We start from the raw sequence: 13,277 nt of genomic DNA, 5'->3' as shown, positions 1-13,277 counted from the left end.
TAGTCCTGGTCAGGTTCAAACATGCTGGACTCCATCTGAGCTGAACAAATTTATCTTGGTCTCATCTGACTAAAGAATGTTATCCCAACGTTCACCAGACGTCTTTTCACGTAAGTTTCATTTTGCAGTTTTGTCAATAGAGGTTGATGTCGCACAATGTCGGTCACGCTGTTTTAGCTGTCACAGAAGCTCTAATTTCCATTAATAACCACTGTGCCCAGTCTAAAACAGGTTTTTCACAGCTAGATTATGAAAGTAAATCACTGTCTGTGGAGTAATTTTTAGGAGGACGACCACTGCAGCTCTGATTAGTGGTACTGTGTCTCCTTCTACACATTCTGGTACAACTGTGTTTCCATTGATTTCTAATCGATCTTCTGGTATCCTTTTCCGTCCTTGTGAAGTCTCCCAATCAGATTTTTGTCAGTTCTTCTGGCATTTCTTTTCCTTGTAGAACCATGTAGTACTCCACTGTCAGGACTATGCATTCACTACACAGTTCTGGTATTCACAGCGTAAGTTATAACCATGTACACGCAGCTTTTAGTTTATCTTCCAGAATCATTTTCCATCTTCGCAAAGTCTCACAATCAGATTTGGGAGTTCTTTTCCACGTGGGAGCCATGGAGTGCGTCAATGTCAGGACTATGCATTCACTACATACACTACCAGTCAAAAGTTTGGACACACTTTCTCATTTAATGGTTTTTGGCCCATGCCATCCAATTGGCGTTTAGCTGGACCATCATTTATTTTTCAACAGGACAATGACCTCAAACACACCTCCAGGCTGTGTAAGGGCTATTTGACCAAGAAGGAGAGTGATGGAGTGCTGTGTCAGAGGACCTGGTGACTAACTTATGAAGCTCATGGAGAGAATATCAAGAGTGTGCAAAGCAGAGATCAAAGCAAAGGGTGGCTGTTTTGAAGAACGTAAAATATGAAACATGCTTCGACTTATTTCACACTTTATTGTTTACTACACAATTCCATCTGTGTTCATTCATAGTTTTGATGCCTTCAGTGAGAATCTACAACGTAAATAGTCTTGAAAATAAAGAAAAAACATCAAAATGAGAAGATGTGTCCAAACTTTTGAGTGGTAGTGTCGTTTCGGTATTCACAGCGTGTTTTAGAACCATGTACATGCAGTCATGTTGTGATTCCACTGATTTGTAGTTGATCTTCCTAAGTTCTCCTCCATTTTTTTTTTAAAAGTCTCACAAGTTCCACTGGCATTCCTGTGCTTTACTGTCAGGATTATGCATTCACTGCATAGCTATGACGTCACAGCTCATTTTAAAACCATGCATTCCCCTTTGTTGCATTGAGCTTCTACTTTCTGGCCTGAATTGTCAAACAAATCTTCATACTTTTTATTGCTTTTGATTGAATAATTTGACATTTAGGTGATACTGTATGGTATCCTGTACGTTCTGCTGTAGTATCAATGGGGAGCTTCACCCGGCCGACTACTACAAATGACCAATGTTGAAAGTTTCATATTGCACACACTTTTTAAGATAAGGTATGCAACCTGTACATTTTTAAAGACCTCTAAACACCAACTTTACTGTGAAACCATTTTTTTTTTCATTTTGAACAACTGGATTGAAATTAAATACTGTTGAATTATGGAACCCGAAATTACATCTTGTATTTGCCCCAAGCAAAATCTCATGCAATATTTAACATGAAATGATACCAATGCGCCACGTAGTACTTTAATTATGGATCTGTGCACCTATTAGGCATTTTGTCATATTTCACTGTGGTTACCACGGTAATGAAACGAAACAATTGCTACAAAGATTTTCGTATATAACTCGTATATAAGAATGAAGTTATCAAAAAAATGGCTAATAGGTGCATTCTACATAGCCGATACTACCAGCATGCCAAAAATGGGAAGTTTTGGTCAAAAGCGTAAGAAGATAAATTAAGGGGCAGTTTATGTGTGTCCGAAAATCAAGTTTTGAGAAATCGGCACTTAAAGTTTATTGATGATGACTCATTATATAAGCAATCAAATAAAAAAAAAACAATTCATCAGGAGAAAGAACACATGTTTCGATATATGATAATCAACTTTTTTAAAATTTGACCTTTTCACCCAAATCTATCATATTTGAAGGTAAAGCTCCCCCTTAGCATATCCGTGTGGTAGCTTACCATGTCGTAGGCGTTGAGGACTTTGCGCAGCAGCTCTGGTACTGGACCCTGAGCCTCCATGGTCGGGTACGTCTCGCTCAGGTCCACCGTCACCCTCAGCGATCGCTCGCTGTTCATCAGCCACGTCGACACGGTCAGGATGCACTGCTTCATGTTGGCTGCAGGCGTTAGTCCACACAGCTCCTTAAAGGACACCATGGCATTCTGGGGAGAAAACGGTAAAAAACAGGAAACGCATGAGTGAAAAAGATCGATTCTGTACGTAATATTTATCTAAAAGATGGGTTTTCTGTAATGTTGTTCAGATGCACTAATTTCAAGATGTTCTGCTCGGCATAATAAATGAAAAGCGAGTGTTAAATGCAATGCTATACATAAATCAATGCACATAAATATTCTGCATGTGTCTTCCTCCGTGTCCTTGTCCGTCCTTGAGCTCTGAATCGCTCCCACTACATTTGGTTTACAGCGAAGCCGACCAGAACGACGTCAGATGTGTTTAACTGAAGCACGTTCCTGCAGAGATGTTGCACTCTGCAAATGAAATGACTGAGGTCATAGCGGGATGAAAAACACTGCAACCACTTCCTCGTGACCTTGGGTGAGGAGATTTGATGAGGGGAATCGTGATACTCCCGTCTGACCAGAAACCAGATAAGACATCAGCGGCGAGTGTTTGTCTCGGCAAAATGATCCATTTCCTGCTCATTCGACAGAGGATGTGAAGCCAAACTGCAGCCTGGAGGTGCTAAATATTCAGCCACTCATCCATCTTGCTTTCTCTTTTCTCACCTTTTCTTTAATTGTTATTCTTCCCAAGTCTGTCCGTCTTTGTGCAAATATCAGGCTTGAAAAACGGTCAAATGTGAAGTAAATACCACACAGACCGCTGAAAGTTTGAGCTGCTCGATACAGGAAGATATCTCATAGAGTACAAAGAGTAAATCTTATTTTTCATCAGAGCCAGATGTGACTCAGTTAGCAGGAGCTCCTCTCCACGTGTTGAAACGTCCTTGATCTTTCTGTCTGTCCTGTGTTTGTTTTATGTTTCACTTGGGTGTGCATAGCCCTCAATGGCATAATGTAGGAAACAGCTTGAAATAAACATGATAGGTTAATCTGCCATGAGGACAGGTGATGGTCACAGTCACACAGAAGAAAAAAAAATTGCACATGAAGCTTAAGCAATGACACCATGGTTGGTTGGTGTCATTTTTGAGCGGACTTGCAGACAAAAAGATAAAAAAAAAGAAAGAAAAGAAACGTCCTTGAGCAAGACATTGGACCTCATATTGGTTTAAAAAAATAAGCAAAAATGGCACAAAGACAAAAGAAAATGCAAAAATGACACAAGAAGATTCAAAAGTAACAGTCAAAATAGGCAAAAGGGCACAATAAGATGCAAAAATGACAAAGAATGCAACTGGTAAAATAGGAAATAAGACATAAATTACATAAAATTAGAAAAAGATGTAAATATGACACAAAAAGATGCAAAAATAACACGCAAAAATGACACAAATACACAAAAAGATGAAAAAATAACACGCAAAAATGACACAAATACACAAGATGCAAAAATTACATGCAAAAATGACAGAAATACACAAAAAGATGCAAAAATAACACGCAAAAATGACACAAATACACAAAAAGATGAAAAAATAACATGCAAAAATGACACAAATACACAAAAAGATGAAAAAATAACATGCAAAAATGACACAAATACACGAGATGCAAAAATTACATGCAAAAATGACACAAATACACAAAAAGATGAAAAAATAACATGCAAAAATGACACAAATACACAAAAAGATGCAAAAATAACACGCAAAAATGACACAAATACACAAAAAGATGTAAAAATAACACGCACAAATGACACAAATACACAAGAAGATGCAAAAATAACACGCAAAAATGACACAAATACACAAGAAGATGCAAAAACAACATGCAAAAATGACACAAATAAACAAAAAGATGCAAAATTTACATGCAAAAATGACACAAATACACAAAAAGATGCAAAAATAACATGCAAAAATGACACAAATACACAAGAAAATGCAAAAATGACACGCAAAAATGACACAAATACACAAGAAGATGCAAAAATGACACAAATACATAAAAAGATGCAAAAATAACACGTTAAAATGACACAAATAAACAAAAAGATGCAAAATTTACATGCAAAAATGACAGAAATACACAAAAAGATGCAAAAATAACACGCAAAAATGACACAAATACACAAAAAGATGAAAAAATAACATGCAAAAATGACACAAATACACAAAAAGATGAAAAAATAACATGCAAAAATGACACAAATACACGAGATGCAAAAATTACATGCAAAAATGACACAAATACACAAAAAGATGAAAAAATAACATGCAAAAATGACACAAATACACAAAAAGATGCAAAAATAACACGCAAAAATGACACAAATACACAAAAAGATGTAAAAATAACACGCACAAATGACACAAATACACAAGAAGATGCAAAAATAACACGCAAAAATGACACAAATACACAAGAAGATGCAAAAACAACATGCAAAAATGACACAAATAAACAAAAAGATGCAAAATTTACGTGCAAAAATGACACAAATACACAAAAAGATGCAAAAATAACATGCAAAAATGACACAAATACACAAGAAAATGCAAAAATGACACGCAAAAATGACACAAATACACAAGAAGATGCAAAAATGACACAAATACATAAAAAGATGCAAAAATAACACGTTAAAAAGACACAAATACCCAAGAAGATGCAAAAATTACACGCAAAAATGACACAAATACACAAAAAGATGCAAAAATAACACGCAAAAATGACACAAATACACAAAAAGATGCAAAAATAACACGCAAAAATGACACAAATACACAAGAAGATGCAAAAATAAGTTATTGGTGTAATATTTGCCTGTTATTTTTGCATTTTTTTTCTTTGCTTCTTTTACTATCTTTGTGTTATTTTGCATCTTCTTGTGTCCGTTATCTTTGGATCTTTCTGTGCAGTTTTTGCATATTCTTCTGTCTTTGTGTCATTTTTGCATTTTTGTATCATTTTTGTATCTTTTTGCATTTTAATTGTGTCATTTTTGTATCTTTTTGCATCTTTTCTGGCACTTTATGCACAATTTTTGAGTCTTTTTTAGCAACTTTTGCATCCTTGTTGCACGTTCTTGTGTCTTCATGACCCTTTTGCCTGTTATTTTTGCATCTTTGCTGTCATTTTTGCATCTGTTTTTGTCTCTTTGGAACAACGAAACTGTGTCATACTGCACACTTCTCAGTTCTCTCTCCTTCTTCATGCTTGTTCTGTTTCCATAGAAGTACAGGACTTTATATTACAGTGAAAAATGAGTCACAGTGGGTAAATATGTGACAAGCCTAAACAAATGCCCAGAAACTGCTCGATGAGACGATGTGGGGATAATAAAAGCAGCTCATTCTCATGTCTTTTGGTGCACAGTTTTAGGGAGATGTTCATTTATTATCCCATTCTGGGCTGTAAAACGTCTGAGTCATGTAAACTCCTCTACTGTGGTTATGTAACAGGAGATGTTGTGTGAAGACAAGACAGATTTTTGATTTACATTCAGCTGGCAGCTTGTAAAAGCACCATCATGAAGACATTTCTGCTGTCCTCTTTTCTTGTCTGGATTCTGTTTTTAATGAATAAGCAATAAAGTTAAAAGAAGAGAAAACGCTCCTCGAGTCGTGAGTAAACTGATATTTGTCAGCAGCTCTGCTCAAGGGCAGTTGGTCCACCCAAGTTCTGTTTCATGTGAAGTGCTCTCAGAGCTTCATTGACTCTTCAGCGGGGGTTCCGTTTGCTTCCGTTGCTCCTAAACGTCTTCAACATCTCTGCAGCTCTGGAGCCTCTAATAGGATCTCATTCTTTCCGAGAGCATCAGGATTTAACCCACTGAACACCAAACAACATCCTGTCACATTTTTCTTCACTGCAATCTAAAGTCCTGCAGCTCTATGGAAACAGAATGACCATGAAGAAGGAGAGAGAACTCAGAAATGTCTTCTGTGTCGTATGATAATGTCTTCTGTGCACAATGGCAGTTAGCATGTTCCAAAGAGACAAGAAAAGATGCAAAAAAAATGACACAAAAAGTGCAAAAGTAGCAGGCAAAATGTGACACGATGACACAAAAAGATGCAAAAATGGCACAACTGCACGAGGAAATGCAAAAATGACTCAAAAAGATGCAAAAATAACCCACAAAATAGTCACCAAAAAGCAAAATATAACTGACAAGAGGCAAAAATTTCAAAAAATGACAAAGAGAAGCAAAAATGACACAACAGATGCGAAATGACACAAAAAGGACAGTAAAAGATGCAAATGTGACACAAAACGACGCAAAAACTGCACAAAATTATGAAAAATAGCCGACACAAATAACACAAAGACACAAGAAAATTCAAAAATGACCAAAAAGATGCAAAAAGATGCAGAAATGACACAAAAAGATGCAAAAAATAGAATAGTCAAATTAGACTAAAAGATGCAATGAGCTCCAAAAAATGAGATAAAAGATGAAAGAGATAAAAGAGAAAATAAGATGCAAAATTGACACAAACAGATGCAAATATGACACAAAAAGCTGCAGAAACAACAGTCAAAAATGACAAAAAGATACAAGAAGATGCAAAATGACACACAAAGATGGTAAAAGATACAAAGAATTACACAAATACCTGAGAAGATGCAAAAATAGCAGTCAAAATAGGAAAAAGGACACAATAAGATGCAAAAATGAGATAAAAAAAGCAGAAAAAGTTCCAAAAAAATTACACAAAAATTGCAACAAAAAAAAATCCAGCCAAGAAAATACGACATACGGTGCAATAATTACATAAAATGCCACAGAAAGACGCAGACAAACGAGACAAAAAGACACAATATGATGCAAAAACAAAATAAAATAGACTGGTTCTAGTGCTTCAGGCTCTGGTAAATGATGCCGTTTTTGGAATTTTCTTTCAAGCACAACCTGAATATTAGCTGGAAAGTCCCTGAGTTTCAGACACTGTTGGTGAGATGAGTCACTCCACACAAAGTTTGTTGTTTTCTACACGACCTAGTTTGCACAAAAGGTTTATTTTTGGCTTCATTTTTAAATAAGACATGTGGAAAAGGAGTGATTTTTATGAAAATAGACAAGGTTGAGCTTATTTTTGGCTGCTTTTCCAGACAGTCAGGCACGAATGACACGATACGTTCTCAGGAAAAGTCTCATGATTTATCGAAAGTTGAACCAACTAATGTGATGCTGTACACTATAGATGCTTTACTGCTTTCATTTTTAATATTTTTGCGTAGCATGACAGTTATAACGTCATAAATCATAAAAAAGATAAACTAAAGTTGAGTTTCTTTGCTAATTTATTTTACAAAAAAAAAATCATACTTTTCTCCCTGGCTTCCTGGTTGCAGCAGGAAGTTTAGATTTTTAGTTTTTTCAACAATCTGGTTTTTGTAAACGGCTATTTTTTGGGCTAATTTTTAAAATGACACGTAGAATAAAGAGGTGTTGATGAAATATGTTGATTTGAAGCTCATATTTGGTTCATCTTCCACAGGAAACCTAATCGTGTGGTTTCCTCTGGAAAATGAACCAAAGATGAGCTTCAAGGACTGCTGAAGTCTTTCCGCTTTTGCAGTTGGTGTCTCTGATAAATGGTGTGTTGAAGCAGCGACGAGCAGTCTGCGCTGAAGTGCAACAACCGGGGAGGCCTCTGATGAGAAACATGGAGGAAACTGGAGTCAGATAGGAGAGCGTGAGACTGAATACGAGATGAGAGAAGCCAGGAAGGCGTTTAGAGAGGACAATCGAATGTCGGCCTCTCAACTGCAGAGGTCTTCCCATGAATACTGGTTAGACCGCAGAGAAACTCTCAACCTGTGCAGAAATGTGACAAAAAAAAGAAGCCACCAATAGAAAAACTACAAAAACTGCAGTATTCTGGCAGCTGGAACATCAAAAAATACTGAAAAATAACAGAAAGCGACAATCTCCTGAAGTTACTATAATTTATTTGAGTGTAAACACATTTTCTAGCCTTATTTTTACATGAGAAAACATGTATTTTCTGCCATTTTAAGGTTTATTAAAGGATATTCATATGTAGAAAAATGGCTACTATATAATAATAATAATAATAATAATAACAACAAAAATAAAATAATAATATAATGAGATGCTTTTCTTTTTCTCTCATGGCTTAAAAATGTTGAAAAATATAAAAACAAAATAAACAACAAAATGTACTGTAAAAGTAACTAATAATACTGAAAAAATAATGTAAAATAGAGGAAAGCAACCATCTCCTGAAGTAACAACAATTATTTGAGTTTAAACAGATTTTCTAGCCTTAATTTTACGAAAGAAAAATGTATTTTCTGTCATTTTAGGATTTATTAAAGGATATTCACATGTAGAAAAAATACCTACTAAATAATAACAATAAGAAGAAGAAGAGTAAAAACGTGAAAATATAAACAAAAAACAAAACGTACAGTAAAAGTAACTATAATAATATAAAAATACTGTTAAATAAAGGAAAGCAACCATCTACTAAAGTAATTAGAATTTCTGAAATTTTGAGGTTTATTAAAAGATATTCACATGTAGAAAAATGCCTACTATTTAATAATAATAATAATAATAATAAATTATAGATTTAGATAAATGCTTTTCTTTCTCTTTCAAGGTATAAAATATGTTAAAAATACATAAAAACAAAAAGTACCATAAAAGCAACTGTAATAATATTTCAAAAATACTGTCATTTTCCAATATCAAAATAGATTTTTACATTAGATTATGTAAATGTTTTTTTTTTTTTAAAGGCATTGTAATACCTAATACACAATACTGATTCCATACATTTTGTGTAATTTTGCATATTTTGCAGGAAGGCAACAGGAGGGAATCAGCTGCTGTTAAGAGTCTGCAGAAAAAGGACAGAAAAAGTGCACCCTCCTGCAGACAGAGAGGCTCAGAAAGCTCGTGGAGCACCGAGCAGCTCTGGGTTTAAACCCACTCAGTCCACTTATTAGCATTCATTACGCTTTGTGTGCGGGGAATGTTTCTGTGATAACTGTTACGTAATAAAAGCCACAGTGTTCCCTAGCCGTCGTGTTACCAAACCCCAACGAGAGGCTTGTGTTTTTAATTAGTCCCTTCCCCCTACTTTACTCCTCTTCCAACATTCCCCGAACCGGAGCTCCGGTTACAACGCCGCTTTTGTTTGCGTTTGCTTCCATCTCCGCATCTACTCTTTCTTCTGCACACACTTTCCAGCGAAATAAAAAAGGAGAAAGAGAGAGAAACTCCCAGCTGGACATCCTCCTCCGGCTCCATCAACATTTTATAAGGTTGGCGCTCCAGAAAAGGAGTCCAGCAGAAACAAACGATCTGCTGCCTGGACTCACATGTGAGACACTGCAGACGATCAGATCTTCAGTAGTCAAACGCAATGTCCTTTCCTTTGTCACTGAAAGCAGACCACCTGGTGTTTGGGGACAAAAGGAGTCCTAAAGGAGCTCAGCTAGGTGAGATGAGAACTGTTTTACCTGGAGTTTAACGGAGTTCACAAGATATTTCTTCTCAAGTAAAGATGCACAGTTTACAGATAAAGACAGCAATATTAACTCTAGTGTCGTCCTGCGGATCAAAATTTACCGGTTATAAAGTTTAAAAATGTGCGAAAAATATACATTTTCACAGTGCAACTTCTGATGTCCACATTTTCAATATTTTTGGGAAATCTTTGAACATTTTTGGTTGAAAAAATGAAATGTTAAAAATGTTTCTAAAAATGTTTCTTAATCCAGCGAAATTTGCTGGATTTTGTTTGATTTTTTTTGTAAATGTTCTTCAAGAAAATATTGGAACTTTTACTGATATATATGTAATCATTTTAGATACGTGGCTTTAGGATTTTTTGGGACGATTTTTCTCATTTTTAAAAAATATTTACGTGATATTTCTTGCCAAATTTTGGGGGATTTTGTTTTTTCTAAATAAAACTTTTGAAGGAAACTTTAAAGGAATTATTGGAATTTTCTTGGGGAATTTTTTTGCTGATTTTTTGGGGGATTTTTTTCAGACAAAGAAACAATATTTTTGGTGCCCATAAATGAGGACAACAGGAGACTTAAATGAATGTCCAATTTGTCCCACCATATCGAATTTGCATCACTTTTAAGTCGAACAGTAAGATATTTACCCATGTGTACAATTAAGAATGATCATTTTTTAAAATGTTTTTTCAATATTTCATATGTCCACCATTATTTCTGATGAAAGACTCAATCCATACTTCAAATTTCTGCAGATATGTTCTGTTATTCTTCAGTCAATCTAATTCCCACCTCCGTTCTTCACCGTCAGGACTAAGCATTCACTGTGGTAGTCCTGGTCAGGCTCACTCCAAACATGCTGGACTCCCTCTGAGTCCAACAAATTTATCTTCATCTGACAGAACAACGCTCTCCAACATCTATCAGTCTTATTTTCATGATCTTTAGCAAAAAAATCACTTTGCAGTTTTGTTGCAAACATCAAAACTTCTAGTCTGTCCATTGAAGTTGATGTTCTGACAGAAACCGTATTTTCCATTGACGACCCCTGTACCAAACCTGAAGTCCATCTGTTCATTACAGCTAGATTACAAAAGTAGTTCACCTTTTGTGGAGTCGTTTCAGGAGGACGACCACTGCAGCCATGATTAGTGGTACTATGCTTCCTTCTATATTTCCTGCTACTGATTACTGCTTTTCAGTTGATCATCCTGTATCCTTTTCCATCTTTGTGAAGTGTAATCAGATTGTTCAGTTCCTTTAGGAATCCTTTTCCTGTGGAGCCATGGAGTGCTTCACTGGCAGGACTATGCACACTGCATATTTCTGGTGTTCAGTTAATTTCAGAGTTTATGCAGTTTGGCTGATTGGAAATTACAGGTGGACTCAATTTAGCTACATAGGTAGGTAGATTCACTTTTATTGTTTTGATTCTACTTTTGGGCCTGAATTTCAATGCTGTCATTCTAAAGTATTAGTTTTTGATTGTTTAAAAGACAAAATACTTGATTGCTCAACTTAGAAATAATCTAAAGAGGTGATGTCAACGTATTAGGTCAACAGATTTCCTTCTGTTCTAGACTGTGTCTTGGTTTCCAGTCAGTAGATCAGTGGTCATGAAGCTTCCAGACCTGTTGACACCAGACTCCCTACAGCTTCATAAACGTCCCTAGTTTCTACCCTTAAAAGGTGAAGGCCTTATTCTAGAGAACACACCTTAATTCATCCCCTTTACAGCCTCCCTCTCAACTTCACCTCTTTCATTTATTTTATCAACTTTTATCTCTGTACTTCAAAAAGGGTGAATTTACATTTCAAACTGGAGTTAAAACAAGGCCCGACGAGCGGTTAGCAGCGCCGCCGTTGTTTGATCAGGCTAACACAGACACACATTCAATCAGCTGCCGACATCTTTCAGGTAGGCCTACAGATTAGATCCCGAAGCCATTTGTTATGAGAGACGAATCATAGCGGCAGAACAGATTAGGGTCTCAGCCGCGACACATGGCGCGAACGTGATTATTTCCATATTTAGCGTTAGTTAGTTGATTGGAGTTTTGACAGAAAAGTGAAGATGTGGGATCAGTCTGTGCCAGGTCCAGCTCTCGGTTTATCATTTCTCACGCTGGCTGACACCGAAGCAAAGATTATCAGGACCTAATCATGCCCATTTTTAGATTATCTCAAAAAGCAGCACTGTGATTTCGCCAGGAAACATCAATCTTTCATCAGGTGGTGAAGCGCTTTTCTGCTTTTTGGCAGCATTGTTTGGTTAATTGCTTGTATTGTCGTTTTCATTCCCAGTGATTTTCCCATTATTTGATGATGCCACAACCTCCAGCATCACAAAAATCTATTTCATCTGCGCAGCACAAACATATTTCTCTCTGTTTTGGCTTCATGCAGAGAAAAATTATGCGGCTTTTTTCAGAACACGCCTATTTCCACAAGTGAAAAATGCATGGAGGCACGCCACAGGATCTCTAATCACATCTCTGCTTATTTGGTTTGGTCTGTCTTCTGTTTGCTGAAACATTAGGTAGCTTGGTATTTATGACCTGGATAAAAAGGTGGGGAAGGTTTTGTAGCTTTTGGAGGATAACACAAGAGCCTGTGGTATTTTATGTCCTCTTACGCAAGAAATCAACATTAAATATTAGATTTTTTAAATCATCTCAACCCCAGAGTCTGCCAGCAGTTTTTGAAGGCATTTGATCTTTTAAAAAAAACACAAAATTACATCATTTGTCAAAGGCAAACACTGTAAAAACTGAAAAATTTGTGAGATTTTGAACTTTCCAACCGCCCTTAAACTACTCACATATGATGAGCCACAAAAATCGTGAAATTTCATCAGAGAACTGTCTTTTCTTCATATTTTTTGTTGCTTTGGTAAAAAAATTAAATAAAATCTGCAATTCACACCATTTGTCAGAGCCAGAAACTGTAAAAACAGAAATAAAAGTCAGATTTTCAGCTTTCTGTCTGAAAAAGTAAAAATCACTAAATCTAAGCTACAAACCATGGTATTTAATCAAAATAACTTTCTTCTTATTGAGACTGTGTCATTTGTGCCTGATACTTACTGCTTCATTTTTGTATCCACTCTTTGCCTTTGTTTTATTTTTCTTTGTTATTTTGGCAACTTTTGTGTCACCTTTGCATCTTTACAGTTATTTTCCTCACCGACATTCTAACTGTTATCATACTACGTGGAAAACATTTCTGAGTTCTCTCTCCTTCTTCATGGTTGTTCTGTTTCACAAAGGTGCAGAACTTTATGTTGGGGATGAAAAATGAACCAGAGAGATTAGAAATGCCACAGGAGCAAAGAAACACCCAGAAACTTCCCATTTTAGAAGCACGATGTAAATAAATTGCATTTCTCTGTTAATTTTGTATCAATTTTCGCAGTTGAAATATTCTAAGTGACACAATTTTTCACCTGGACGGAGCATCAT

At 36.0% G+C, this 13,277-nt stretch overlaps 1 protein-coding gene across 1 annotated transcript in view; it reads right to left on the bottom strand.

The window, feature by feature from the left end:
- plcl5 (phospholipase C like 5) overlaps positions 1–13,277 on the bottom strand; it is a 108,825-nt gene that overhangs the window by 30,855 nt on the left and 64,693 nt on the right. Inside the window, 1 exon segment of the mRNA XM_022209043.2 lies at positions 2,173–2,376. Coding sequence (XP_022064735.2) covers positions 2,173–2,376 — 204 coding nt within the window.

The sequence above is a fragment of the Acanthochromis polyacanthus genome, chromosome 21 (assembly GCF_021347895.1).
Source record: "Acanthochromis polyacanthus isolate Apoly-LR-REF ecotype Palm Island chromosome 21, KAUST_Apoly_ChrSc, whole genome shotgun sequence".
Lineage (NCBI taxonomy): Eukaryota > Metazoa > Chordata > Actinopteri > Pomacentridae > Acanthochromis > Acanthochromis polyacanthus.
The sequence above is the reverse complement of the archived record's forward strand: the minus strand, read 5'-3'. Positions and strand labels throughout refer to the sequence as shown.